Raw genomic sequence first — 27,969 nt, forward strand, 5'->3', positions numbered from 1 at the left:
TCTTTACAAAAAAGCTTCAAATGACGCTTTGTTATTTTGACAAAAAGTAAAAGCAAATAAAGATGAACAAATTTTTTTTGGATTGTTCACGTAAATATTTACTTTTCAAACGGGCGAACACCTTCAACAAAGCAATAATTTAAAAGAAATGCTATTGTGGGTAGAGAATGAAAAAAAAGTGTCAAGTTTGAGCTTTACTCGCGTGTAAGGGGTTCCCTACATTTTTAACGCATCACTTCATTGTAAACATAATATTTCGCTCTAAAGTTTTCTAATTGTCTTGTTTTGCAGATAAGGATATTATTTTACTTAATTATGTTCTTTCCAACAACTTTCTGGATATACTTTCCTATTACGAAAAATATTACGACTGGGCCAAAAAATAATGAACTGATAAGCCGGTCATTCTCCAAGGTCTTACAAGTACGAGTAATACGATCCTAACTGCTGTTAATTAATATAAATTGAAAATAATTTGTACATCATTCCTTGGGTCACCGTTTAATGCACTATTTATATATATCTAGCTAGTATCTATCTAGTTTTCAGAAAAATACCTGTTATAGACGATCACCTGAGTGTTCTCTTTTTTTCTAAAGTGGTAGAGAACCCTAAAAAATAGCTATTTCAATTTCTTGGGGCGGTGGAGCCAATTTTTCCGAACAGTTGGCAAGAGCAAGTGCAATGGCACGCCTCCGAACACGTGCTCTATACGAAAATGTACTTGTGTAAGACAGTCATTAGGGTTCAGTGACTGATCCCTAAATAATGAATATTAATTAAAAAATCTAAAAGAAATATAATTCCGTACCCACCCGTGCCAATTCCCTTATCTATGGAGCCCTTACAGAAAAGTATAAAGAGAAAGTAACTCTATCTGTCGGTCTCTGATAGCTATAATTGGACCCTAGTGGCCTAGTACACCGTTTTCACATATAGACCTTTTCATACATAGGTTATCGTAAAAATACGTTTATAATAAATACTTTAGTGAAATAGGGAGTGATAGTTTGTATAGTGAGCCCATTATTTCCTATGTTAATGACATGAAATCTTAGCTTTACACGCGTGAAGATTGGCGTATCCAACGATTTTAAGTAGATCATACGAATTACAACTGAAAGATCTGAAAAGCTACATAAAACCGTGATTACCCCCTTAAACTAGACGAAACCAAACACCACACCTATTATTTCACAGACTAGTAAATAACCAATATAGGTCTAAGCTACAGTAAATTTTCCATCAGCCGACACACCGCTTTTCGGTTCATTACGATTCAGTGCCTCGCGTGTACATAATACATGACGTTATTGACAGCTACTCTATAATTTAAATTGTATGAAGCACTATAAAATATTAGACTTTTATGGAGTAGGATATATTTCAGAAACAGAATAAATTTAAACAACTTAAGTAAACATATAACTCACGTAGTTTTGCATAACGAGATTTATCTGAAAGGTACATAATATCTTTTTTTTAACTTGTAAATGAGTTTGTCTGACCTCAATCTCACCTCTTTGTTATCGCAATGGTAAATGATGATGAGATCTAAGATAGAGCACACTTACTCTTAATACCTATTCATTCTAGAAAAACACTTATAGTTACAGGAGAGCTGGAAGACAGATGTTGTAGAGAACTCCATTCCCTTACAGTTCACTTTGAAGTAAATCGCTTATTTCGTATCAAAGTGAGTCAATGTATGTATACATATTGATGGATAGAGTCTCTACATTCTTGAAGAAAACTACAAAATAAATCAAATTATGACCTAGAATAGGTGCAATATTCTCAACGACCGTACGGCTAAAGACGATGCGGGTATATTTTAAATTACACCTGCACCAGTATTCTAGACTGTTTTATTACTTACCACATAGATAAAAGAACATTTCGTATTTTACAACTTTTCGCTTAACAACACCTAACTTTAACTATATGTCTAAATATTTTAGTTTTTTATGTTTTTTACTCTATAATTCGACCTTATTCGAGCCTATCTCTGAATTGAGTATTTAGTTGAAATATATTTACAATCTTAGTTAAATCTACACTGGACTTCCCGAAGCGGTGCCTTTTCATCAGATTAACAATGACTAACTCATTTCCTTAAAGCTGTTTTTGTAACAGACTGAAAGGGCAATTACAAGCCCTTAATTGCTTCCTATTTTGTATTCAAATAATCGCTTTAACATCTTTTGTATTTAATTAATTTTTTCTTACGAAAACGACAGAAGAAAAAGTTTGAAAGTTTCTTCAGACTTGAAGTTGATTTATCAGTATGTTTTCCATTCTTCCAAGATTGTTTTTTCTTTTCCTTGTCTTTTATCTCATCAAGAAGTTTTCTACGAAAACAAACAGATATTATTTGGACTACATTTTCAAATCTATGTGAGTCAGTTCAGTGGTGGTTGGTGATCAATCAATCATTGACATTTTGATGAAAAGCCTTATAATAATAATAATAATAATCAAGACCCTCGTCTTCGGCTTGCCGAAGTGGAATCCGAGAGGGTCTGCAGGACTTTCACCTCTGGCTTGCCTTAACTGGCCGGCCAGAGTGGAGTCGCTAGAGCTATATGCTCCAGGGGTGGAAGTGTTAAAGGGCATAACGCCGCGAGTAACTTCGGAGAAAGCGCAGCACACCTCTCTACACCCCTGAGCTGGCAGACGCCAATGTTGCCCCTCAGTCCGGTCTATACGACCCATGACGCCAGGGGGGGCCCATTTAGTCGCTGGCTAGTCACCGCCTGCCATTTTTTCAGTCCGAGACTATGAACCAGGCAGGTGTCCCGTAGTCTCCATCCATAGCCCAGTAACCAGTCCATCCATCCTTCATCCATAACCCTAGTCCATTCTCCAATAACTGCAATAGCTCCTGTGCACAGGCTGGGGATGGTCTCTGGCTACATCCCATGATATAGTCAGAGACTAGATCCAGCATGTGCACCACTTTCACTTTTGTCGATTATTTTGCGCTTAAAACGGCCTCTACGTGTTGGATCTGTATCCCCACGCAAGCCTTATAAAGGACCGGGCCACTCTTGACCCGTGAGCTCCAAAGCGTACAAACATAATAATAATAATAATAACCACCGGTAGTTTGGGCCTTGCTCCGCTGCCAGCGGGTTAACTATTTTTAAGATTTTTGTTTTTATAATGTATTTTTATTTTTTGATAATTACATTGTAAAAAGAAAAAATTAAAAATAAGAAAGAAAATTAATAAAGGAGATAATAATAAAATCTTTATTTGGCACGGGACAAAAAAATGACAATTACAAGTGTAAAAAAGTACATAAAGAAGAAAAAAATAAATAAATAAATAAAAAACAGTAAAATAAACCAGCCAGACCAGTAAAGATCCCGAGCCAAAAAGGCGCCCGCTCAGCGATATTCGGGACGTATGTGAAAGTCCCGACGCTGATTTTCAGCGAGTACCCTTCCCTAGGCCTCGGCTGTTGGGTGGGACCCAAACCGCGTCCGCCAAACAAACTAATTATTAAAAACTTTAATAGGATAATAATAAAGAGCGGAGAGGGGATGCCCAACAGTCGAGGCCCTGCGTGGCGCTCTGCTGACATATAAACAAACAATAAAAATAAAATAACATTACAGACACTAAGCTAAAGACAGAATCAAGAAAAATACTAAATTAAGAATGTAAGTGTGTATCTTATCTATTCACTGACACATTTATTTAAATATCGTTTACGTATTCAATATTTTGAAACAAAAAACCTAGATACTTTTTCAGGCTCTAAATAAGTAATTACATAAATGTATTTACTTTCTTACCTACATACAAGTTTACATACAAGTGAGGAATTAACATAGTTTAAAATCCTGATCGAGTTAATTTAGAAAACGTTTTGTTTTGAAATTGCCAACTATGTACATACAATGACGTCAAAAGATTAAATAACACTATTGACTGAAATATTTCAACAATGTTTAGACGTCAACACATCAAACTAAGCCTATACAGTGGCTTTTATTGCAGTTTTAATAAGTGCTGTTTTTCAACAACAATACAGTGTATGTGCTATTGAGTGCACCTCTGAAGTACCCTCCAAAGACCTAGTTGACGTAGGACCCTATCTAATCTAACGTAATTGATGTCACGAGCACGCGTGACTCGTCAAAAAGTTATAGAGAAATTAATTTCAATAGTTTTATGATCTGTCCAAAAGTGAATTTTTAAGCCATCTTTTAGCAAACTTATGGCTTCACTATTTGACTTGTTTTGCTAATTTAGTAGTTTCAAAACGTTATTTTACTGAAAATTAAGAATAGTTTGTTTTACAGGGTAGTAAAAATGTTTTTTTTATCTCTGTACCTTAATTGATAGTAGTAGAGTACTTATTATTATTCTGCGGTAGAACTATCTACTTGATTGCTCGTGTCTCTAGTATTCTGACTCACCTTATAAACTATTAAACTAATTACTCAATGTTCTAATAACTTATGCAATGACAAGGTAAACTAGTGATAGATAAGAAAGTAAATAGGACGAATTGAATCATATAAATTAGACTTTCCATTAAGCAATTGAATAAATATTGTTGGTCATTATTTGCCTTCTATATTTGGAGCAATTCGGGTGATTTTGACTCTATAATTTCATACATAACTCCATGTATTTTTTTTATAAGATGTCCTACTTAGAAGCATATTTAGGTATGAATGACCATGTCTCTAATAAAGTGAAGATGATGATGTGATTTCGTGCACTGTATTTTCGATTTTGCATACTTACAATTTCAGTTTCATAATTTTTTACGAGTCCCTTTCTCTGGGTTTTATTGTGGGTGAAATTATCTCGTAAATGCTACAGCCAACCACTAAACTTTAAACACTTGTCATAGCTAGCGATCATAAAATATTATACTGTTGACATTATTTCCCTGTAACGTCGTCTCACATAAAATAAGGAAGTCTGACGCAATATTCATGGTCTGTAAATATACCTAATTACGGTTGAAATAAAATATTACACAGTTCTACCATGCACAGGCAGGTTCTTTTCTTGTGGGTTGGAAAATTGAGTAAGATTTATGATGACGTGCACTATGAATTAATTATGTGGGGAAAAAAGGGAGTTCTCTTTACTAAACATGAAGTAGTAGTAGTATAAGATTTTAAGAAAACATAATATATACTATACAACGTAACAAACGGTTCTTTGAGCCGGATACAGATGATATCTGGTTGTAAAACTGAAAGCTCTGGAAACTAAAAAGCTTCCATATGATGTTGCTTACATAAGTTTTACAAAAATAAATAATATTTATTTAAAACATTTTACATGTCTGATAGGACTTTCAAATCAATTAAAAGAAGTATAATTGCTGCACATATCTCCATTATGACAAAGCAATGATTCAGAGATATCGAACCTTATCTTTACCGGCAGGGCGACGCCCGTAATCCTTAAGGTTTTACATTTAATCCTACAATAACAACCGGCAGTAGCTCTACATAATATGATAAAACAAAGGCATTATAAAACTAATACATATTAAGCTAATAATTAAGTTTCAAGAATACTTCAGTTGTAATCTTATTCTAATTATCGTTACCTATTTTTCTTAGTATTTTCAATTATCAAGAAAGAACACCAATTAACTTTTACGTAAATTTTTACTTAAAATAAAACACAGTTTCTATGTTTTGCATGAACAAGAAACAAACCATTAAGGTATATGGTTGTAATGTAATTAATATCTTGTTCATTAGCGAAACATCTTCCATTCTTGGAATCTGGATCCTACACTTTACTTGATCTAACGTAGTTCGAACCCTTAACATTATCAACAGATCTATAGCCAGGAGTTTCTTTTGTAGTTATAATTTAGAATAACCAGGATCTTGCAACATTATGAAGTTTTGTTTCAGCATTATGGTATTTAAAGAGGATGACGAGGCCAATTACTTTAATTTGTGTGTTTTACTCACAAAGCAATAAGTGGCCTACCTTTACCATGATTGAAAACGTATCATGACGGCAGAATCATTACTGTAACAATACCTGTGTGTCACGTTGCGAGCACGTTAGTTTGACACGTTTTGGTAACCCGAGCCAGCCTTCAGGCATGACGGCTTCGGCGTGATGTCAGATATCAGGCAGCATTGACAACTGATAGGTCTTTGGATTTGTGCGTCACGTTTGCAGCACGCGTTTTCAGTCATCATGACTTTTGTATATTGAGTCCGTAGTCAACTTAGGAGAATGTGACTGACCCTTTCCACTCGGAGGTTGTTTAACCAGTAAGAACACTTATCAAATCACTTCGTGTAGGTTAAGGTGAAATCATACCTAAATAACTTGAAAAAGCCGAACTGCCTGAGGTGGGGATCGAACCCACGACCTTTCGCTTACCGGGTGACTGCTCTACCATCTGAGCTACTTAGACACTAGTTGAACCCGTCGAAATCATAACAATTCGTTTTCATATCTCTGACAAATTGATCAATTAAGTATAGATTTTTTTCAGGCTTTCTTTCTTCCATCCCGTTTAATATTTATTCATTTTTGCTATATCCATGTCTTTCTTTTGCCCCACATGATTTACTGGCACCAAAATTAATTAAGGAGGATGAATAATAGCCCTCACAAATTCCCTAATGACCTTAACCTCGATGACCTTTGATGGCTATAGCCGAAGTTACGTACAAGCTACCAAACAAAACAGCTGAAATTTGAGATCCCCTTGGGAGGAGGTGACAGACTGTGACGTCACACTTAATTGAACCTTGCTATAGACATCTACTAGATTGAATGTCCTGTGGGTCACGTTGCCGCTAGGGGACTAAATGGAAACAAAGTGAAACCCGAGCTACCTTTGAGGTTGAAACTCGGGCACCAATATGTACGAGTATAATATGACGTCATCAATTACTCACTGACGTAATTGTCTTTCAAGGTGCTAGGTAAACTACACAGACAGACTTTATTATGCAGAATTATAATGAAGTAGGAATGAATATGAGAGGTATTCCCCGTAACTCTTTGAGTCTACTGCTAAAGTCCACTGTTTTTAACTGAAAATATTCCCGGGGATTTATTCGGTATTCCTTATACTATTAAATAATATTAATATTCCTGGTTAAATAAAATAATCCCTCCAAAAGCCCCAGGCTTCAGCACACAGTGCTGTGGTCGGGCCATACTCCACTACGCGACTTCAACTTAACTGAACTGAAGTTGAAAAAGCTCATTGATTTAGGAATTCCCAACATTTTTTCAGCCATTGGACGCCTATTGTTGAACATGCGGTCATCGTTTGCCCATTGATTTTCACACTAAACGATTCGATGAAACGTATGATTAAAAGACGAAACTATTGCTAGGATTTTGTAACAAGAATGTGTGTTTACTAGTCTGTGTTCCCATTTATTATTAAACTATGGTGCTAGTTGCTACTGAATGTACTTACTCTCAAATCAAGGCGGAGCTTGTAGGTTGATCTTACAATATATTGTGGTATCACGTTCCTCACACATCGTTAGAATGTAAACAAACATGGCCACCTGAGCTGGGCCGCGGTTTGTTGTGGTCGCCACACCCCATTGGCACACGATAATATGACTAAGCTTTGCGCTTTTGCTCACCACAAACTTTAATCTGTAGCTAGTATAACTTTACATGAATTAAATTAGCATTAGGAATAGGTATCACAATAATGTTTTACATTATTTTTATGCGGGTAAATCATATCAAAAAGTAATTAGAAACACCTATTGGTGGTGGTCAAAGATGCGCTACTCCAAATGGAACATACACATACCTAGGACCTATACATACAATGTATGTCTAGTATTCTCCATTTTTATGTAATCAAGTGGGATCACGAGCAAATAACTATATTATTAATTTCATACTTTAAATAGAAAGAGAGGAAGGGAATAAAATTTCCTAGATCGATGATAGAGTCAGTTGACAATAGTATGAGTAACAGGTATGTAAAAGTTAAACTCTGTTAATATTTTTTTGCATATTGAAGCTATGTAGACTACACATTTTAATTACCTTACACAATATCGCTTTATGCGGGTACCTAAGCTTAAATAGGAATGTTTTTGTTTCTAAATGCTTAAAAACTGATTCATTGATCGTGAATATTGTCATTGTACTATGAGCACCTGACTTTGAATCATCCACTGCATTATTAATGACTAGTTAGTCAATCAATCATATATCAATCAACTCATTCATTAGGTATTTCTCACTTACTAAGATAGACCTTATCATTTACAGATTTATTTTTCACGAAGGTTTAATTATTTTGACAATTATGCATCAGAACTTTTATCACAAAATCAATTAGGTATAATATTATGTAGAGTTCCTGATTCTGACATGACTAAACAGAACTACGGGCTTTTGATTTTTATAGTACCGTTATTACCGCCTGATTCTTAAGCTAAATAATGCTTGAGCTACGAGTGGATTCACCACCATAAGTAGTCCAACGGCGGCGGGGTTCGAACCTGCAGCGTTTGGTTCGGCTATTGACACTTTGTTTTTTTAGTTTTTTACTTTGTTCGATTGCCATGATATATTATATTATCTCATATCTTGGTATTGACATAGACCAAACTAGATTTGTCAGGTTGATCCAGAATACTAAGGCTGGGTTGCACCATCTTACTTTAACTTTGACAAACGTCAAAAAACTGTCAAACTCCATACAAATAGCACCGGTTTTCGTTATTGTTACGGTTAAAATAAGGTGGTGTAACTCAGCCTTAGACAAACGTTTGTTAATCAATTCTATCCATTTGAAACTTAAAAGTGGTATTCGTTGGTTAGAGCTGATGTCATGGCGTCAACAGATTTTCGGTTTACGCTCGAGTTTTCTTGTTAATTTGGAAAAGAGGGTGTCCATTATTTTCTCATTATATCCACTTCCCAGCATAGATTAATGCCTACGTAAAAAAGGAAGATACTTTTGTTCCCAGAGCAACTGTTTTGTTTAATTAATTTATTCTGACGAGAGTAATTTTATACAAAATTTCGTCAATCATGAAATACCTTAAATTAAGTATGATCTTGTATCTACTATCTATGTATTACATTACCTCTACATCTCAATACCGGACAAGGAAGGAAGGACATCAATTTATGTACGTATATGTATATTGATGTATGGTAACGATGCGGTTAGCTATATTTAGAAGCAATCTAAGGCGGGCAGTATCTGTCGATCGTGACATCGGTTGGTGCGACAATAACAATCGCTCGATGCACCATTCGTTAAGAACTGTTGGATACAGTTTCTTCTTTTTAATTAGCTCCGAACTTTTATAATTCACGTACCAAAAATATGATCAAAATCTGACTCGATCTCCTCTACCTAAATGCCCAATTGGTACTTACTTATTCTCAAACACTTTTTTATGCAGGACAAGGCAGGATAGTACATATCTGCCCTGTAAGTGCCTATTTACTCCCGCCTAAAGGCCCGGATTATAGTGTTCAGGAAAGATAGCAGCAGGCAGCGAGTTCCAGTCCCTAGCTGTTCGCATTATAAAAGAGTCATCGAAACTCTTCAATAGGTAAAACGCCATAAAACAACGCATAAAAAGTGTAAATGGCATAAATTTTGGAAATAATTCATCAAAGCTCATACCTCTTCTTCCAATCATGTGGTCACCCAAACGTGTTTAATCAAGCTGTCAGAATCATCGCTCGCAAACCGGTGCGAACCGGTCGACCGGCGCGCGCGCACCCGCGCCCGACATAGTGGAGCGTTCGCACTTGCGCTGCTCGANGAAGGATACCAGACAAGACAGAACATTTTATTTACCTTAAACATAGGAGTTATCGCTTAATACGGGTACCTAAGCTTAAATAGGAATGTTTTTGTTTCTGAATGCTTAAAACTGATTCATTGATCGCGAATAATGTCATTGTACTATGAGCACCTGACTTTGAATCATCCACTGCATTATTAATGTCAATCTATTTACTACTAGTTAGTATCAATCAACTCATTCATTAGGTATTTCTCACTTTACTAAGATAAACCCTATCATTTTCCACGAAGGTTTAATTATTTTGACTATTATGCATGAAAACTTTTATCACAAAATCAATTAGATATAATATGTAGAGTTCCTGATTCTGACATGACTAAACAGAACTACGGGCTTTTGATTTTTATAGTACCGTTATTACCGCCTGATTCTTATGCTAAATAATGCTTGAGCTACGAGTGGATTCACCACCATAAGTAGTCCAACGGCGGCGGGGTTCGAAACTGCAGCGTTTGGTTCGGCTATTGACACTTTGTTTTTTTAGTTTTTTACTTTGTTCGATTGCCATGATATATTATATTATCTCATATCTTGATATTGACATAGACCAAACTAGATTTGTCAGGTTGATCCAGAATACTAAGGCTGGGTTGCACCATCTTACTTTAACTTTGACAAACGTCAAAAAACTGTCAAACTCCATACAAATAGCACCGGTTTTCGTTATTGTTACGGTTAAAATAAGGTGGTGTAACTCAGCCTTAGACAAACGTTTGTTAATCAATTCTATCCATTTGAAACTTAAAAGTGGTATTCGTTGGTTAGAGCTGATGTCATGGCGTCAACAGATTTTCGGTTTACGCTCGAGTTTTCTTGTTAATTTGGAAAAGAGGGTGTCCATTATTTTCACATTATATCCACTTCTCAGCATAGATTAATGCCTACGCAAAAAAGGAAGATATTTTTGTTCCCAGAGCAACTGTTTTGTTTAATTAATTTATTTCATACCAATTTTTGCCAATCATGAAATACCTTAAATTGAATTTAATCTCATCAGTGTCTACTATCTATGTAATACATTACTTCTGCATCTCAGTACCGGACAAGGAAGGAAGGACATCAATTTATGTACGTGTACATTGATGTATGGTAACGATGCGGTTAGCTATATTTAGAAGCAATCTAAGGCGGGCAGTATCTGTCGATCGTGACATCGGTTGGTGCGACAATAACAATCGCTCGATGCACCATTCGTTAAGAAATATTGGATACAGTTTCTTCTTTTTAATTAGCTCCAAACTTTTATAATTCACGTACTAAAAAGATAATCAAAATCTGACTCGATCTCCTCTACCTAAATGCCCAATTGGTACTTACTTATTCTCAAACACTTTTTTATGCAGGACAAGGCAGGATGGTACATATCTGCCCTTTAAGTGCCTATTTACTCCCGCCTAAAGGCCCGGATTATAGTGTTCAGGAAAGACCCTAGCTGTTCGCATTATAAAAGAGTCATCGTAACTCTTCAATAGGTGAAACGCCATAAAACAACGCATAAAAAGTGTAAATGGCATAAATTTTGGAAATAATTCATCAAAGCTCATACCTCTTCTTCCAATCATGTGGTGTTTAATCAAGCTGTCAGAATCATCGCTCGCAAACCGGCGCTAACCGGTCACACCGGCGCGCGCGCACCCGCGCCCGACATAGTGGAGCGTTCGCACTTGCACTGCTCGAGGAATGCTGATCACCTGGCGAGGAATTCATTCATTCTTTCAATAAACACACTAAAGACAATGCCGGAAATTGGCGTCTTTTTTTTTCGCGCGGCCATCGACCAAACCTTGTTTTTTGATTACAAAATAGTGTAATAAACCAAACTTACTATGACATGTATACCTCTAAACTCAGTCTGAACTGAGTTACGAGCATTAGAAGTTTAAGAATTTACATACTAGATTTGCTTTTTGCGCGTAAGTTTTGTAAGAAATTGCAACAAAATAGTGACATTGTATGTGTAAACAAACAATACCATCCATTTAAGGCTCCAGACATCAGTATGGAGTAGAATTAGCGCAATAGAAAAATAGCGCAATATTTTGTTGCAATTTCTTACAAAACTTGCGCGCAAAAAGCAAATCTAGTATGTAAAATCATCAAACTTCTCATGCTTGTAACTAAGTTCAGACTGAATTTAGAGGTATACATGCCATAGTAAGTTTGGTTTATTACACTATTTTGTAATCAAAAAACAAAGTTTGGTCGATGGCCGCGCCAAAAAAAAAAGACGCCACCTTCCATACAAAATCTGGCATTGCCATTTAAACCATGGTTTTGTAACTTGAACCCTGCATGAATAGTCGATTTTTATATCGTAATCGGTGACATAAATATTGCTGGTAAATAAAATCACCACCAGCCGTGTGGTTCCAGGAATTAGAATAGCACAGTCACAGGGCAAGTAAGGAAGGATGCGAATATTAGGGCTCCCTACCAGTCTGGCCAGAGGGTCATCCTCCTGCAGTAGCTCCTCAATACTCAATAACTTTATTGCTTCCTTAATAGTACATTAGGTGTTACATTATAGGTATGTTATGACTAATGAGCTGAGGATGTTGATAGAGCTAAAAATATGGAAATCTTGTTACATCATTTCTGAGGACTATGAAAACCACTGAAAAAGCTACTTATTCTCACGTTTTTGTCCCCACTACGCTTATTCATCATAGAAAATGCCACAAACTCGTTTTCTATTTCCATTTCACTACATTTTCCGTAACTAGATTAATCATAACTGGATTACTGCAGCGACTCGGCCTAGAAAGAAGCCCTGCGATTACAACTTCCTACTAAAGGTCCTTGGAAGGCCTAATGCGATGGAGGCTTTCCAATAATGCAGTAGAGTGCACTCTTCGTAAACAAGTACCTAAGCATCATAAGATCGTATAGAATAATCACACAAAACCTTCTATATGGACCTTCTATATGTTATACTTCTTGCAGGAACCGATTCAATCAACCAACTTCTTCTGGTACGAACTTTTGTCATTAATATAAATAGTATCACTGTTGTTTGTTACGTATTAATCCAAGAGATTCCGACAAAACTGTTATTAAATTGGCCCTATTTATAATACCACGTATTTTTGTATCACATAAATCATAGTTATTTTAGTTCTTAAATCGGAGAAAAAATATCACATGCTCTACATTGATATATCAATGTATTTTTTCCAACGTAACCACCCACGGTTTTCGTATTAATCTAAAATGAACCTAATAAACTATATCAGACGGGTATTTTTAGCACATCCTGTTACATACACTGTTGACAGACGAGAGCTTTTTAATGTATGGGAATTTTCCTACGCCCTCTTATCGCGGCAATCGGGCCACATACATGTAGGTACATATTAGGTCACTTTATGCAAAACCTAACCCATTTTTAGTTTCGCCGAAATATACTTATGAGAGAAAAAATAGTGATGAAGATTTTTCAATAAACTCACACCCGTGGTATAATCATCATCATCATGGTGATGGTACTTGATGTATTCAATTTAAATACCGTCCTTCATTCTAAGGTCCTTAGCAGACAATTCCATTGGAAAAATATTTTTCAGTCATCCCCGGAAGATGTCCAATATCATATACATAATTATATCTAACTCTATCCATACTAACATTACGAGTGCAAATGAAACCTGGAAGCCGGAAAATAACCTAGTTCCGATATTTCTGTTTAATAAAAAAAGTCCTCTACCGGGACTCGAATCCGCGTCTTCACTTCGCCGCATATAAACCACTGGTCTGTTTGCGACATTATCAAAAATATGAACTTTTACTACAATCATATCATTATGATAATTGCACCACGTACTAACGCTTTTATCAGTATTTACCATCGGCTATCTTAATCTGCGACAATAGACGCTTAACAATATTCGGCGGTACGTTCAATGCATATCACTATCTCGCAATTAGTATTATGGCTTCCAGACGTAACGTGAGTGAATTCCAGCTCTAAATGACGTCAGTTAAAACGAAAATGTACAATTGTTTATACTAAACAGAAAGCTTTATTTAAAGCTTAAAGCTTTTCTGTATCTGAAGCAAATAATACTTTATAAGTGTAGAGTTAAAGCTTTAGACAAAAAAAATAACTTAAAAGCTTAATTGACAAAAATTCTTAACATTCCCAACAATATCTGACTACATACGCGACTGCAAATGAGGTGGTAGACTACTTAGACGTCATTAGGTATTTAGATTTTCTTTTGTAAGATTATCACAGAAACCTGCTTCAGAAACACTCTAAATTATCATGTAAGCAATTTACTGAATGGTGTGACGTTTTTATAACTATCATTAAGGTTAATACTCCTGTAAATGGACCGGTACAAGTAGGTAATAAAAACAGTGTTAAACTTAATACCCCTTAAGCGTTTGTGTAATGTTCAAAAACCAGTATTTACATTATCAACACCTTTGTTTGTAAATAATAGGCGAGTGTAACTACGTCAAAGCAAAGGAATGGAACGAATCGTATCGCGTGATGTGAATGATTGTATTTATACTAATACTCAAGATGTAGAGTTAGCATGTGGCGTAAAAATAATAACATAAAGTAACAACTGAAACCACAAGATGCTAAAAATATCATTTGTAAGTACCACGAATAGAAATAGTAATATTCAATGATTGCGCTGGAGACTGAAGGTTTTCTTTCAGTACTTATAGTAAGTATTTCAATTTGCGTTTAGCATTGTGCTTTGTAAGCTCGCTCTACTCATAGCTGAATCTTTTCTAAGTTCCAATTTATTTTCGTTAGTTTTAATATTTTTTATTATTTTTTTAAAGATTATTAGCAATTTGTATTGCCCAAATTACTAATACATAGTCCCATTAGTCCCTCGTGTCAAGCTAAATAAGCTTGTGTTACGAGTGGGCTCACCACAATAGTCGAGCGGCGGTAGGATTCGAACCCGCGTTCCTCCGGATCTCGAGTCGGCCACTCCGACCCCTTCACCGTTCGGCTATCGTGGCTATGGATATTATAGCAAGTAGGTTTGTACATTTTTTCAAGACTATAAAAAAAGATAAGTTAATATAAAAATTAATAGATGCAAAGCGTTATCCTATCTGTCGAATCGTTAAGTGCTTGATAGGACATAACCTTCTATTGTCATTAGGTCACCTTTGTGAGTAACTTAGTTTTTATCCAAGTCTTATCCTTGTTTACAGTGAAATCGCAATTTATCAGACCTTACCCCATTTCCACGCAATCTTTGATGTATTTAATATTCTTATCCGGCCCAATATCTATAATAAAATATACAGCGTTTGATAGTGCATGAAAGTTTGCATCACTTACATGCCTAAGCACTGAAGCAGTCGAATGGAAATATACCACGTGACGTCAATACAAAAATACCTAATGACTAATAAAACTTCGCATGAGTGTGTAAACTTGATGCCAGTACACCTACAGTAAGGGATTCTTTTCTTTTACACGTTTGGTAAGGTTAAAAGAGTAATTTGAGATAAGAGTAGTTTAATCGATTCTAAATGTAGCGTTCTTAATTTAGCTTTTCATTAATAGGTATACGTTTGTTAGCGTAAACATAACAGAAGTAGTTACGATTGTTAGTTTTACTTTATTTCTTTTCATTATTTATGTTGTAGTCTTGCTGTTGATTAATAATTTTAAACGAAGGGTGCAGATTTAATCTGCGTAACGAGCTTGCAAAGAAGGTCCTATCGACATGTCCTTGGCCTTGAGTTGTATGAGACACATGGGGCCCTAGCCTCATAATGCCCTAGGATTTCATTCCTGGAACGTATACATTTATCAAAGACATATCGTACATTACGTTCGAGTTCAACAACCGTATTAATTTATTTAAATTTTAAAATTATGAACTCTACAATTTATTAATATCCTACTAAGATCATTCATTATCTACTAAACTCATTTAGTATATCTGAATTCAGCCATACAGAAATACGGTATTCAAAATAGAAAAATTCAAACAGTGGAAGTCGGTCAAAAAGGGCAGCGCAGTACGTCCAATTGTTTTCAATGCACGCTCCCGAATGCGCCGAATGTTCCAGACGTCCTGTCTGGATCGATCGAAGGGTTTCTCGCGAATCTGTTCGTTGCGTTGGATGAGGGTTGGTTATACCCCTTGCATTGTGGCCTTGAGGGAGAAGGGTTGCAAATTGCGCAGGTCTCGAAAGAAGGGTAATGTGGGTTGTGTTTTGTAAGATTTTGCGACTGCTCTACTTAGGTATTAATTTCGAAAGATAAATGTCCAATAAAATGAAGAAAAATATCCACATCCATTGGATTAATCCATCATAGACACTTAAGACGACTCATAAATCTTCAGGGATATGAGTGAACTCAATGCCCCACAAAAAACACGTGCTAAATTAAAGCACTTTTCGTCAAAAGCTTATTTATTGCAGCCTTGAAAAGCTCTAGTTACCGCGCCACTCTGTCGATCTACTAAACATACGATAAAAAAAACACTAAATAACTTTCGTTTGCATGTTTTCTTCACGAAACGTACTGAAAGCGAATTTCAACCTTGAAAAAGTCACCCTCACTGAAAGCCAAAATATAGAGTTGTTTACAAAGTATTTGTACTACTAAATCCTCTCTAAATCACGCAACAAGTACCAAAACTAACTAGTAGAAATAGAGTCAGTAGGTATGTTTTTCATTCTTTAATTCGTTACTTATAAAAAGTTACACGCAAGCAAGTTTAGCACTATGTATGTATTTAAAGATATTATCAAATGTCACTTGTAAACCACTGTCCAACATGCATCTTAATTTTTAACCGACTTCAACAAAAGGAGGAGCTTCGCGATTCGTGTGGTATATTTCAAATGGTTAATACTTCAAATATTTCATCTATTTTAGTCAGGACTATAAAATCAGGTCAACCTTTTGGTTCAAGGCAAACAAAGCTTCCCCATATTAGATCATAAATTATAAAGTAACATTAAGGCCCGGTTTTTTGATTCGTAGTTAAAATAACCAATGGTCAAATTTTGCTACTAATGGTTAAATATTAACAAAATGTAAACAAATAGTTTAAAAATGTACTAAAAGTCCAACTAACCATTGTTCAAAAAACATTTTCTTCTGATATTTAACCACTTGTCATTTGACATCTGTCAAATTTGACCATTGGTTATTTTAACTACGAATCAGAAAACCGGGCCTTAGTTACAAATTATGACGGCAGTGAAAATGAAAGCTTCCCATATCTCTCAAGACGCTATGTACTCGTAGTCGTAATAGTAAATTATGACAGCAGTGCAAATAAAACAGTCATCGTTAATACGACTCTACTCGTATCTAAATCTTCAGTAAACCCCAATTAAAGCGAATTTACTATCAATAAAAGTACCTTTATCGCCTCTAATACGTAATCAGTAAATATTTAAGCTTTGCCGTGCACATTATAATAATCAATTATTTCACAAAATTCATGACAGCATAATGCGTCTACAATGGAAATCGATCGTAGATTGTAATCAATTGCTATCGATCGATAAGAAGTAAGAAAATAATAACATGTCTGCAGTGAGGACTTTGGCACTCCCAGAACTTGAAAGGAATATTTTTATATCATTGAAAGATTTATTGCTTGACTCAGTGTTGGATTTTTTAAGGCAGGTTTCTAACAATATAAAATCTAATAACCCCAATTACACCATAAAAGGTGATAGGTACCTTCAAGTTGTAAAAGCGCACTCATATTCGCATTAAGCTCACTTCCGCTTTTTGGAAAAGCTTCAAACCTACTTATTATGTATGTAGGTATTATACCATTTACAACAATCGTCTTATGAGATCTATGTCTTATGTATTTTTATTATAATAATAAGTTAACAAGAGGTTAATTGCAATTAATTTTTGTAACAGAATTGCATTTCTACATTATCTAATACTTATAAAATTTTCGCAGGCAAAGTAAATAACACGAGCGTTTTCTAATAATTAGATCATGAAATTTCAGCATTCCGGGCTTGAACTATTTTGGTTTAGTCTAAATTATTGTTACCTTTTTGGCTCTGCTCTACATTTTCACGGGCACGTCGTAGACGGCGCTATACCTACGTATATCACACGCACTTGGCTGAATTTCAAATCGTAACGTAGAGCTAATGTGTAAGTAAACAAACGGCAATGTTGAACATAGGAAGTATTCTCAATTTCTCACATGATGTAGAGTTAATGAAATAAAAGAAATGAATCCAGAATAAGCTTTCGGTTTATTGTTTTCATACAATCACATATAAAATCAGATCAGACAACTTTTGAATACATGCAAAACAGTAAAATACAGTTACACCAGACTTAGACACAATATGTAAGTTCGCTTGCTTTACAGAAAACGTTTATTATGAACGATCAATACTACGACAGTGTATAGTTAATTACAGTATATTATCAATAACTTACAAAGGAACATCGAGCAAATAAAAAACTACTGAAATAATTTATAACATTTGGTCAAATCTCGTGGAGATATGCCTACTTTTAGAATTACATACTTGCGCCGGGGCGCCAAGCATCACTAGAATCATCAATTTTGGTTCAGTTTCACTGACATAATACTAATATAATACTATACTTAGTAAAGCTGGTCCATATACACAGTCAAAACAGCGTAAACATCATAGAATCATGCAATATTCGTAACAAAAAGATATCATATACGATATGGAGCCAGACCCCGAACGATAACCTAACGTATATTACATACTATCACTGCCTAACGCCGACTACAACTCGTTCCTACAAACAAACTATCGACAGTTTCCAAAACATATGCAATGAAACTAAAACTAAATCCTGTCCTAGACGAGTCTACGGAATTTGTATGCCAGGTGCGATAACGCTTCCGCGTCAAATGAACATTAATAAATAACAGCTTACAAGTAACGAATCACAGATACCGAACGCAAACCGCCGTCACCGGCCTAACTCAGTCTTCATTCATACAACCTAGCGCTGACAAAGTCATGCTGTTAGTGTCCACTCGAGTACTCATCTCTCGCGAGGGGGTAGATATCACAGATGGTGTGTCGGCGGGCGCGGCCGGCGGGCGAGTCGGCGCCGCCGGAACCGCCGCCGGAGCCGCCGCCGGCGCCGCGCTCACAAGTACGGCACGCAGCCGGCGCAGCGCGATCGCTCCGGGGACTCGGCGCGGCACCGCCTGCACACAAGCACGCTCATGAACTGCGCTCGTCCCGGCGCCCGTCGCGGCCCAGCGCCCGCTTCAGCTTCTCCACCAACCTGCTGTGAAACTTGTCCGAGTCCTTCTGCGGCGCCACGTTAGCCGAGCTCTTGGGGCTGTCGACGCGCAACGACGCGCGAGACGGCGGCGCGCGGCAGTAAGACAGCGAACGCATAGCGGGCGCACTGCGGTGCGGGCTCAGCGCCCCTCGGGCCCCCATGGCCCCCAAAGCTGGCCCCTCCGACCGAGACTCCGACACCTTCCGCACCCGCCCGATGCTCTTCTCCGCGGACTCCGAAGTCCGCCGCGAGCGCTGGGAGTTGTAGATGTCCCAGTCGTTCTTCACTACCGGCATCATGAACGCCATCTCGGCGACGAAATGTCCCTCGGCTGAACGTCTTCGTAGCGAGTGTGGACGGCGAAACACAGAGAGCGCCGATAACGATCGATACGCTTCGCGCTCACGCTACGGTTATCACCTTTTCAAAACAAACAGTCTTTTATTTTTAATTTTATATTTTTCAAATGTTGACTTCTTTCCGAATCCGAGCTAGGGAGTTGATGGGAAAACGCCGGCTTTCACTTCAATGTCACTGGCACTCGACCGATTTTGATAGGATGTTAACCCTAGGACGAATTGCGGTGGAATGAAGTATTCGTGAAAACACACCCTGAATATAAGGAAAATATCGGCGCCACTGTCTTAGCGGCCGCTTTAAGAAACTACTGATACAATCGAGTTGTGTTTTCCTGAGCGAATTGATTGTGATAACCTATATTGTGACGCCTATAGATGTTATATGACGTGTAAATAAATATCTACTGATAAAATAAATATCATACCATAAATAAATAAAATACATGGACAAACTATAAAAACTTTAGCAATTACTACCATCTGGTAGGCGATGGCAACGATAGACTAGTACCGCTACTCCTCGACAGATGGCGCTACACAACTGAGACGGTGCTTGTGTGAACTTAAGGCTGCTTGGAAATTTCTAGATGCTTCTTCACTATTTGAATAGAGGGCACTTATTACGGGTTTAAAAAAGCTTTTTCGTTTATATTTTATGCATTTAAATTTATTATCAACTCTTTCTTTCTTTCTTTTAACTTCAAAGAACTCTAAAATTAAAAAAAATGTGCATTAAAAATCAAGAAATGAAACAAATTTAATAATAATAATATCGTTATTATTTTAAAACGTTAAAATGGCATGCAACAATGTAGATGAACAATTAAATAAATAAATATACATGATCGACTTAGGCAAATCCTCTTTTTTTTTTTCAAATAATGTACAGCCAGATGCCGTAATTCACTTATACATAAATAGTGGAGTAAAAACTAATTACAAGCACACTTTGGACTTGAACGTTTCTAAATATCCTGACAATGTAGCACTAGCAATCCAACAGATTTTTTTTAATTTCAACTATAAAGTACATTATCAGGTTAACATTTTTTCATCTGACTGTACATATATTTGGGAACAACAGTAAACTTAATGTAATAATAGGCAAACGTAATATAAGTCTAGGAGTATTATTAATAACCCGATTATCTGTAATAATAATATTAAACAGACAACATTTTGTATAAATGCAAAACATTAGTTGAACAATAATATTAAGCTAAGCTCCATAATAACAACGTAAGGGTATTAACATAATATTATTAAACTAATTTACCATTATAATATGACACGGTTAATATGGCTCATAGTACTTACATAGCCAAGAAAGTGGACTATAAGACAGATCTTCGAATATTATTCGCCAAAAAATCAATAATATTCGTACTTGAAATCATGCAGACATTGACCTCAATAAAGGTTTCATTGTTTCATAACATGTAACCATAAAGTAGGGTGTAGTCCACATTTTTGATCCAACGTACCCCATACATAAGTTTAATATTGCCTAAATAAAGTATTAATTAAATGCGTGCATCTAAATCGACGCCAGACAAGCCATATTTTGTGTCACCTACCCTATTACTATTCACTCTAGGTGGGAAAAATAATATCACATTTTTCAGGAATATCTCTAGGACTTGTCATGGATGCAATGTGTATTAAAATACGATTTACTTATTAATAAGCTAAAATCTAGTATAATTATTATCAGTATCATAATATGAATTAAAGAGTTTCCATACGTTATTGAGAGTTTGCATAGGTTATTGACTTTGATAAGGTAATTTTTATAATATTTGCTTATGTAAGAGACTAGAAAAATATGTATTTTGTTTTATGATTATTTGGGATTTGTACTATTTCATATTTTTTGTTTTTACTTTTAATAATAGATTTCTTCATTCAAAACATGGTTCATTAGCAATAAACATGATATTGATTAAATCAATAGACCCTAATGGTATTGTTGAATTCAAATTCATCATTATAAATACAAGTAGTATGTATGATAAAGGTAACGCTCCGCCTAACACCATCTTTGTTTGCCTTGTGAAGTCATTATGCAGTTAAAAGTAATTGTACTTTATGACTTTAAATAAGTAAAAGATATATTGATTCGCTTCGCCCGTGTTATTTACTTTTTTTCGCATCGATCTATTTCTTCAACAATTTTCATTCTCGATTTTCTTTCGTAATAAATTCCACGTCTCATCGTGTCAAATACATAACATCATTTTACCACATCGAGCATTACAGATTTAAATCGAATGTACGATTTCACGAAGCTTTTCACACGCACAAAGTGTTCGAACGACCTCAACTCGTGATCGTAACGAGAACGCGGTAAAAAGTGCCTTGCCCTGTCTACATTATAATCAGCGCATCTTTAACCGAAAGTAAACATCACAACCTCAAAAGCGTTTAGATCAAAATACGCATTCAACATTAGTTTTTCAAGTCGCGTTAGAGCGCTTTCACATTTAGGCGATTTAGGCGCTGCCAAAAATTTCATACTACACTCGCGAGCAAAAATATAGAATCACCCTATTTGTTTCGAGCGATCATAAGAACGAAATGACTAATAGAAGATAAATAAAAATGGTACCATTTTAAAGGCAATATTCTAAACTTTAAATTGATACCATAGATACTTAAATAGTCATTCAGTTCTTAAGATCACATCGAACAAAAGACAAGGGGGTGATTCCATACTTTTGCTCGTAAGTATATTTGACAGCGAATGCATGCCTTCACAATATAAAAACTAACGCTCTAAGTCCAATGTGAAAACGCTCTATGTCCCCTTTCCTAGTACGTCAAATATGTACCATCAAAACGAAACAAAAAATTGTTTTCCCAAAATTACTCAAAAAGGTACAGTCACGGAATGAAAAGGTTCGTCAGTTTTCAAATTGATTCCTTCAACGAATCGCGAGCACATAATATTACCTTTTGAAACTATGTTACAGAATAATCTCGAGTTAGAGAAAATAATCTTTAACTGTTCGTCAGTAAAGTTCAAAATTATTCAGATCAAAGTTGTTTGACGATTTATCTTGTCAAGAAGATTATTATGATTGATAAACTAAAACCTTCTTGTTGGTTCAACCTGCCATTATTATATCTTTTAAATAAAAAAAAACTATTGTCAATTGGTCAATGTCATCATTGCATTGCACTGATGGGATAGAAAAATAAACAAGCAAAACCTTATTCGTTAGCAAACGTCATATTTATTTAAATGTTAGCATCACTGTTTCTTGTACTGTTGGCAGGTTTGACTCTTACAGTACCTAGTGCAAGCGAAAACCGACACTAAGGTGACGAACCTTTTCATTCCGCGACTGTACAAAATTATGTTGCAAAAACCTCAAAATCCTGTAGACATAGCACTCACATTATGATCTTCTTTGGTTCTCTCCGGGTCATAATACCCGTTCAGGTTGACCATAGTGAGAAGTTCCACCAAGTGTCGCTGGTAACCACACTCCATAAGCTTCGTGACGACCTTGTGTAAGTACTTGGCGAGCTTCTCGAACAGATGGAACAATTCTTCGAGTTGCGTAAAGTTGGTGTGTGTGAAGTGACCGTTGGGTTCTTGTTGTTGCCATTCGCTGGAAAATATGAAATTTGAAATTATTGTTAGGTCTTGTTAGTTTGATTAAGGTAATTCAAGTTGTAGGTCTTTATTCTTTACATAAGAAACAGCTAGCTTAGCTCACTTAAAAGGCATTTCGTATTCTATTAAGGGGCAACAGGGACAGGTTAGCAAATACATTGAAAACTTTTGTAAAACTACATAAAACCGACGTGTTCTCAAGTTTATGACCATTTTTTAACTCCACTGTTCCTAAATTAGTTTCTGACATTTAATTTTCTTTTATTTCAGTTTTTTACTTGAGAATTACTTGTACAGAAGGTTTACTATGTTGTATGTATAATAATGTTTTACATCTTTGTACAGTGCTTCGATAATTATACAAAATCAACTCACCCAGCCTTCAAAACCCTGCTAAACTTCAGTATCACCGTGAATATATCGTTCAGCAACTTCATGACTGGCGTAGACCTGTTATTCAGCAGACATCTGAATAACACCTTTTTGATATACACCACGTGACACTCATACAAATCGTCCAGGGTTCGAGCCTTGGTGAGGTCATTCTCGAACTCCGTCCAGGAAGACAGAATGCAGGTGGTCACGATGTAGTTGTCTAAAGCGCGGATCATGGACGCCATTATGTGGCGGTATATTTGGATCGATGTGTAGTGAGGGGACTTGAGAAGCTTTCTTGAGTTTTGCTTTGACAGTTTCACGGATAGTTTTAGAGACTGAAACAAAGATATTTTATTTTAAAAATAGGTTTTATGAGCGGAATTATATGAGGTATTGACATGTTATTTTACGAAAATCGATTTATAGAGTAGTATGGCTGACAACTAATCGACTTTTCTAATAATATGGGCTTCTTAATGTCCACAGCTGCTCACAGGCATTCACAGAACATCACAGCGAGCTGATCTTTCAACCACACACATTTAGCTTGATAACTAAGTAAGATATTAGAAACCTTTTTATTTTAAACTTAGCTTTCCGCCCGCGGCTTCGCCCGCGTGAAAATAGTGCTGTTTTTAGATACGATTTTCTTGGAAATTATTCGAATTTTTTCGCCGTAAATCATTGGACTTCAAGGAGCTTTTAAAAAAAGAATTGGTAAAATTGGTCCAGGCGTTGTTGAGTTATGTGCTTACCAACAGATTTTGCGATTCATTTTTATATTTATAGATGAAAATAAAAATACAGCAAAACAAAAAAAAAACATCTTTAAATGCCAAGCTTCTTACCTCAAAATCTTCACCCAACACCCAAAAGATCCTCCTCATTTTCAGCAAGAATTGGAACACTTTAGCATACCGCAGCAGTGCCTCTTGCGACAGAATGATATTAAGCGGCCAGCACACCGCGTAAGTTAGCGATAGGCACTGCAGGACGTCTGGTGAACTGTGCTGGAAGCTTAGAGGCGACTCCGTTATCGTGAACGAAAGGTTCTCCGAGAATTTGTGGACGTCTGAATCAGAAAGATAGAAACTTTATTAACACATATAAAGGGTGTGCCAAAATTTGCCCGTCTAACCGACACCAACTATGGACCAAAGATAGTCCTAAGCCGCATCTCACAGATAATAGAACAAAGGTGAAAATACAGGTCAGTGGTTGAAGCTCACATGATTTATAGAGAATTCAAAACAGTTAATTGAACCATTAGGATCGCCAACACATACATCGACCAAAGCAGAAAAATCCAAACATAATATTTTTACTGACTTGAATTAAAATGTTAATATCTACCGGTACTATTGTGTAGAGGATGGTAAGTTAAGAACACACTTACGTGATATCGAAGACCCCAAAGCCTTATCGAGGATGTTGTGCAACGTTGCAAAATTGAGCAGCTCTTGCGGATTCAACGTCTTCGTCAGCTTCGAAAACAAGTTTTGGCAAATACTCCTGGAAAACTCTCCATCCATCAGAAAGAAGTAATCTTTCAAACTCCTCAAATGCTCGTACATATCCAAGTTTACCAGAAAATACGTCAAAATCGAGTTATTCACAATCTCCAGTTGATAAGTCAGAGGTAACATGACCGACCTCTGAAGGCAAGCCGTCAATGTAGCTATATTATCATTCGTAATTTTTTCATCCTTCTCCTCTTCGAAGTGGGATGCAAAGATATTAGAATACGGACGTTTTTTCACCTCCTCCATAATAATAGCTGGATGCGTATAGCACGACGACGCCATTTCCAAATCCATCTTGCTGTGAAAATGGTCTTTGGAATAACTTTTTAAGTCCTTTACCCCGAATGGGTCAAACTCGTCGAGGTTGTAAGAACCATCTAGAATATTGAAAAACGATATGTTGCGTTTGAAGTTTTTACTTTCTAAACCTATTTTGGATGGAGATACTTCAGGACTTTCGCCGGTTTGGACGTCGCTTATGATCTCCGAGTCTATGGTATCATCGTCTATGACCGGGAAGGTGAAGCCTTCGGAAGTGATTAGATCTTTATCAGTCTTCTTGCCGGAGTCTAAATCCTTGCTGCCTTCGCTTCTAGGAGTAAAGAAGTCGCTGGTCACAGCGCTTTCGAGAGGCACATCTGCAGTGGTCGGTGTTTCTAAGTCCAGCTGTAAAAGAAACATACATTTAATTAGGTAGGTACCAAAAATTATTTTGACAAATTCACATCAAAAGAAAGATGATTTTGAGACCGCTCTTACCGTCTGTGTACTGTCAAATACTAAAAACTGGTCGCTTAATATGGGCCTCATAAGAAGGCTCAAGGTCACCCAAAGGACGATGGAGCGGGCTATGCTCGGAGTTTCCCTGCGTGATCGAATCAGAAATGAGGAGATCCGCAGGAGAACCAAAGTAACCGACATAGCTCGCAGAATTACTAAAATCAAGTGGCAGTGGGCGGGGCACATAGCTCGTAGAGACGATGGCCGTTGGGGCAGGAAAATTCTCGAGTGGCGACCACGGGCTGGAAGACGTAGCGTGGGCAGGCCTCCTACTAGGTGGACCGACGATCTGGTAAAGGTCGCGGGAAGAAGCTGGATGCGGGCAGCGCAGGACCGTTCATTGTGGAAAACCTTGGGGGAGGCCTTTGTCCAGCAGTGGACGTCATTTGGCTGAAACGAACGAACGAACGAACTGTCAAATAATAAAATAGATAGATAAAGAAGTAATATTTGAAACTTACCCTGGAATAGAACTCTCCTGGTGTCACCGCTCCAGTGTTCGGAGTAACTCCCAACAACTGAGTCGAAGTCTCTCCAAACGGCTTCAAATTCAAGGTCAAGCCCGACCTTTGTGGTTTCCGACTAGGCTCTATACCCTCAAAATCTGAATTCATAACCTTCTTTCTATTCTTCAAAGCCTGTTCCTGAGCTTCTGTTGCCGGTTCCCTTCTGGTAGCGTCTAGAGGGAGGTTGTATTCGACGCCCATCACTTTGTGTCTGTTAGCTAAAGCTTCGTGCTGAGCTTTGGTGGCTGGCTCTCTCTGAGCGATTTCTATTGGAAGGTTATACTCAACGCCCATAATTTTATTTCTATTCACTAATGCTTCTTCTTGTGCTGCGTTTGCTGGTTCTCTTTGAGCGATCTCTATTGCTGGAAGGTTGTATTCAACTCCCATAATTTTGTTTCTGTTCACTAAAGCTTTTTCTTGGGCCTCGGTTGCTGGCTCTTTTTGCGCAGTTTCTTCAGCTGGCAGATTGTATTCAACGCCCATTATTTTGTTTCTATTAACCAATGCTTCTTCCTGAGCAATGTTAGCTGGTTCTCTTCTGATTGTTTCTTCTGCTGGCAGATTGTATTCTACCCCCATAATCTTGTTCCTATTAACTAAAGCTTCTTCCTGTGCCTCGTTTGCTGGCTCCCTTTGAACTGTTTCTTCCGCTGGAAGATTATACTCCACACCCATAATCTTTTGCTTGTTAACTAAGGCCTCCTCCTGCGCCTCTGTTGCCGGCTCTCTTTTAGTCATGTCTTTGGGCAGGTTATACTCAACACCTAACACTTTCTGTCTGTTGATCAGCGCCTCTTTATGAGCATCAGTCCTCGGTTCAGTCACGATTGGCGCTCCCTCTGGTTTGGCCATACCAAACTCCGCCCCGAGAACTTTCAATTTATTGCGTTTCGCTTCCGCGAATGGAGACCAAATGTCTTCAAAATTGTTTTCTTCGTCTATCGAAGGTATTAGGGGCGGATCCTTCATTGGGTTGTTCTCTTTATCCAGCTGACCAAACTCGTGCGCCATAACCTTTTGCTTGTTCAAATAAGCCTCTTGTCTCATCTTCAAAAACTGCTCATTATCGTGTGCCCAATCGAGTTTATTTCCTATCACTTCACTGGAAGTTGTAGTGTCAGGTAAAATATTTCCTTGGGCATCTAATTTCAGTACGTTATTATCATCTGGAGTTTTCGAAACACCAAAAATACTTTTTGCTGCATTGCAAAGAACACTGAACATGTCACTGGATGATTTCACATTATCATTTGGGCTTGAACTCTCTCCTATGACCAAGGAATCTGATTTTGTCATTTTGGGATCAATAGCTGCGACGATTTCATCATCTTTAGGATCGCTTTCGTCTCTGAAACAGTCGCTTTGTGTGGACATCGCCATCACTTCGTTTCGCTGATGTTCAAGTTCTAACTTCTCTCTTTTGAGGTTTCGTTCTTCGGTTGAAAGAAGCTGCATTCTACTTTGGTCCAGTTGCAACCGTTTCATTTTCCACTCCGTGTGGATTTTGCTCTTCTCAACTTCCATATTTAGCTTCGAGTAATATTCCATTATCTTGTTCCTATGGGAAAAAACACAGGTGTTCAGAGAATATTACTTAAAAATCAATTACGATTAATTTTATCGCACAATGCCCGATAGAGTAACGACCTTTGATATAGCTATCAGATAAGTGGTTAATAATTCAGAGTAATTCATAATACCATTACATTAAG

At 36.9% G+C, this 27,969-nt stretch overlaps 2 protein-coding genes and 1 non-coding gene across 4 annotated transcripts in view; all 3 read right to left on the minus strand.

Moving 5' to 3' along the window:
* Window positions 1–6,348: 6,348 nt before the first annotated feature.
* TRNAT-GGU (transfer RNA threonine (anticodon GGU)) lies at window positions 6,349–6,421 on the minus strand. The gene has a single exon. It is a non-coding gene; the product is annotated as a tRNA-Thr (tRNA).
* An 11,619-nt stretch (window positions 6,422–18,040) lies between these two features.
* LOC114349560 (uncharacterized) lies at window positions 18,041–19,705 on the minus strand. 2 transcript variants are annotated; one of them, XM_028299984.1, is made up of 2 exons: window positions 19,087–19,705; window positions 18,041–19,006 (listed from the first exon to the last, which is right to left on the minus strand). In XM_028299984.1, the coding sequence occupies exons 1-2, from the start codon at window positions 19,392–19,394 to the stop codon at window positions 18,946–18,948; spliced, it is 369 nt and encodes a 122-aa protein (XP_028155785.1). In that variant the 5' UTR covers window positions 19,395–19,705; the 3' UTR covers window positions 18,041–18,945. The 2 variants fall into 2 exon arrangements, with proteins under 2 accessions (XP_028155785.1, XP_028155777.1); XM_028299976.1 differs by having other exon boundaries at window positions 18,074–19,696.
* A 2,358-nt stretch (window positions 19,706–22,063) lies between these two features.
* Window positions 22,064–27,969, minus strand: part of Grip163 (gamma-tubulin complex component 6) — a 32,260-nt gene continuing 26,354 nt past the window's right edge. Inside the window, exons 12-17 of the mRNA XM_028299965.1 lie at window positions 26,210–27,815; window positions 24,842–25,634; window positions 24,294–24,517; window positions 23,443–23,780; window positions 22,795–23,062; window positions 22,064–22,322 (exon numbers count right to left, since the gene is read on the minus strand). Of these exons, the coding sequence (XP_028155766.1) occupies window positions 22,819–23,062; window positions 23,443–23,780; window positions 24,294–24,517; window positions 24,842–25,634; window positions 26,210–27,815 (3,205 nt within the window). The 3' untranslated portion in view covers window positions 22,064–22,322; window positions 22,795–22,818. The remainder of the gene's footprint in view (window positions 22,323–22,794; window positions 23,063–23,442; window positions 23,781–24,293; window positions 24,518–24,841; window positions 25,635–26,209; window positions 27,816–27,969) is intronic.

This window comes from Ostrinia furnacalis, unplaced genomic scaffold (assembly GCF_004193835.3).
Source record: "Ostrinia furnacalis isolate ACB-3 unplaced genomic scaffold, ASM419383v2 OfSCF0069, whole genome shotgun sequence".
Taxonomy (NCBI): domain Eukaryota; kingdom Metazoa; phylum Arthropoda; class Insecta; order Lepidoptera; family Crambidae; genus Ostrinia; species Ostrinia furnacalis.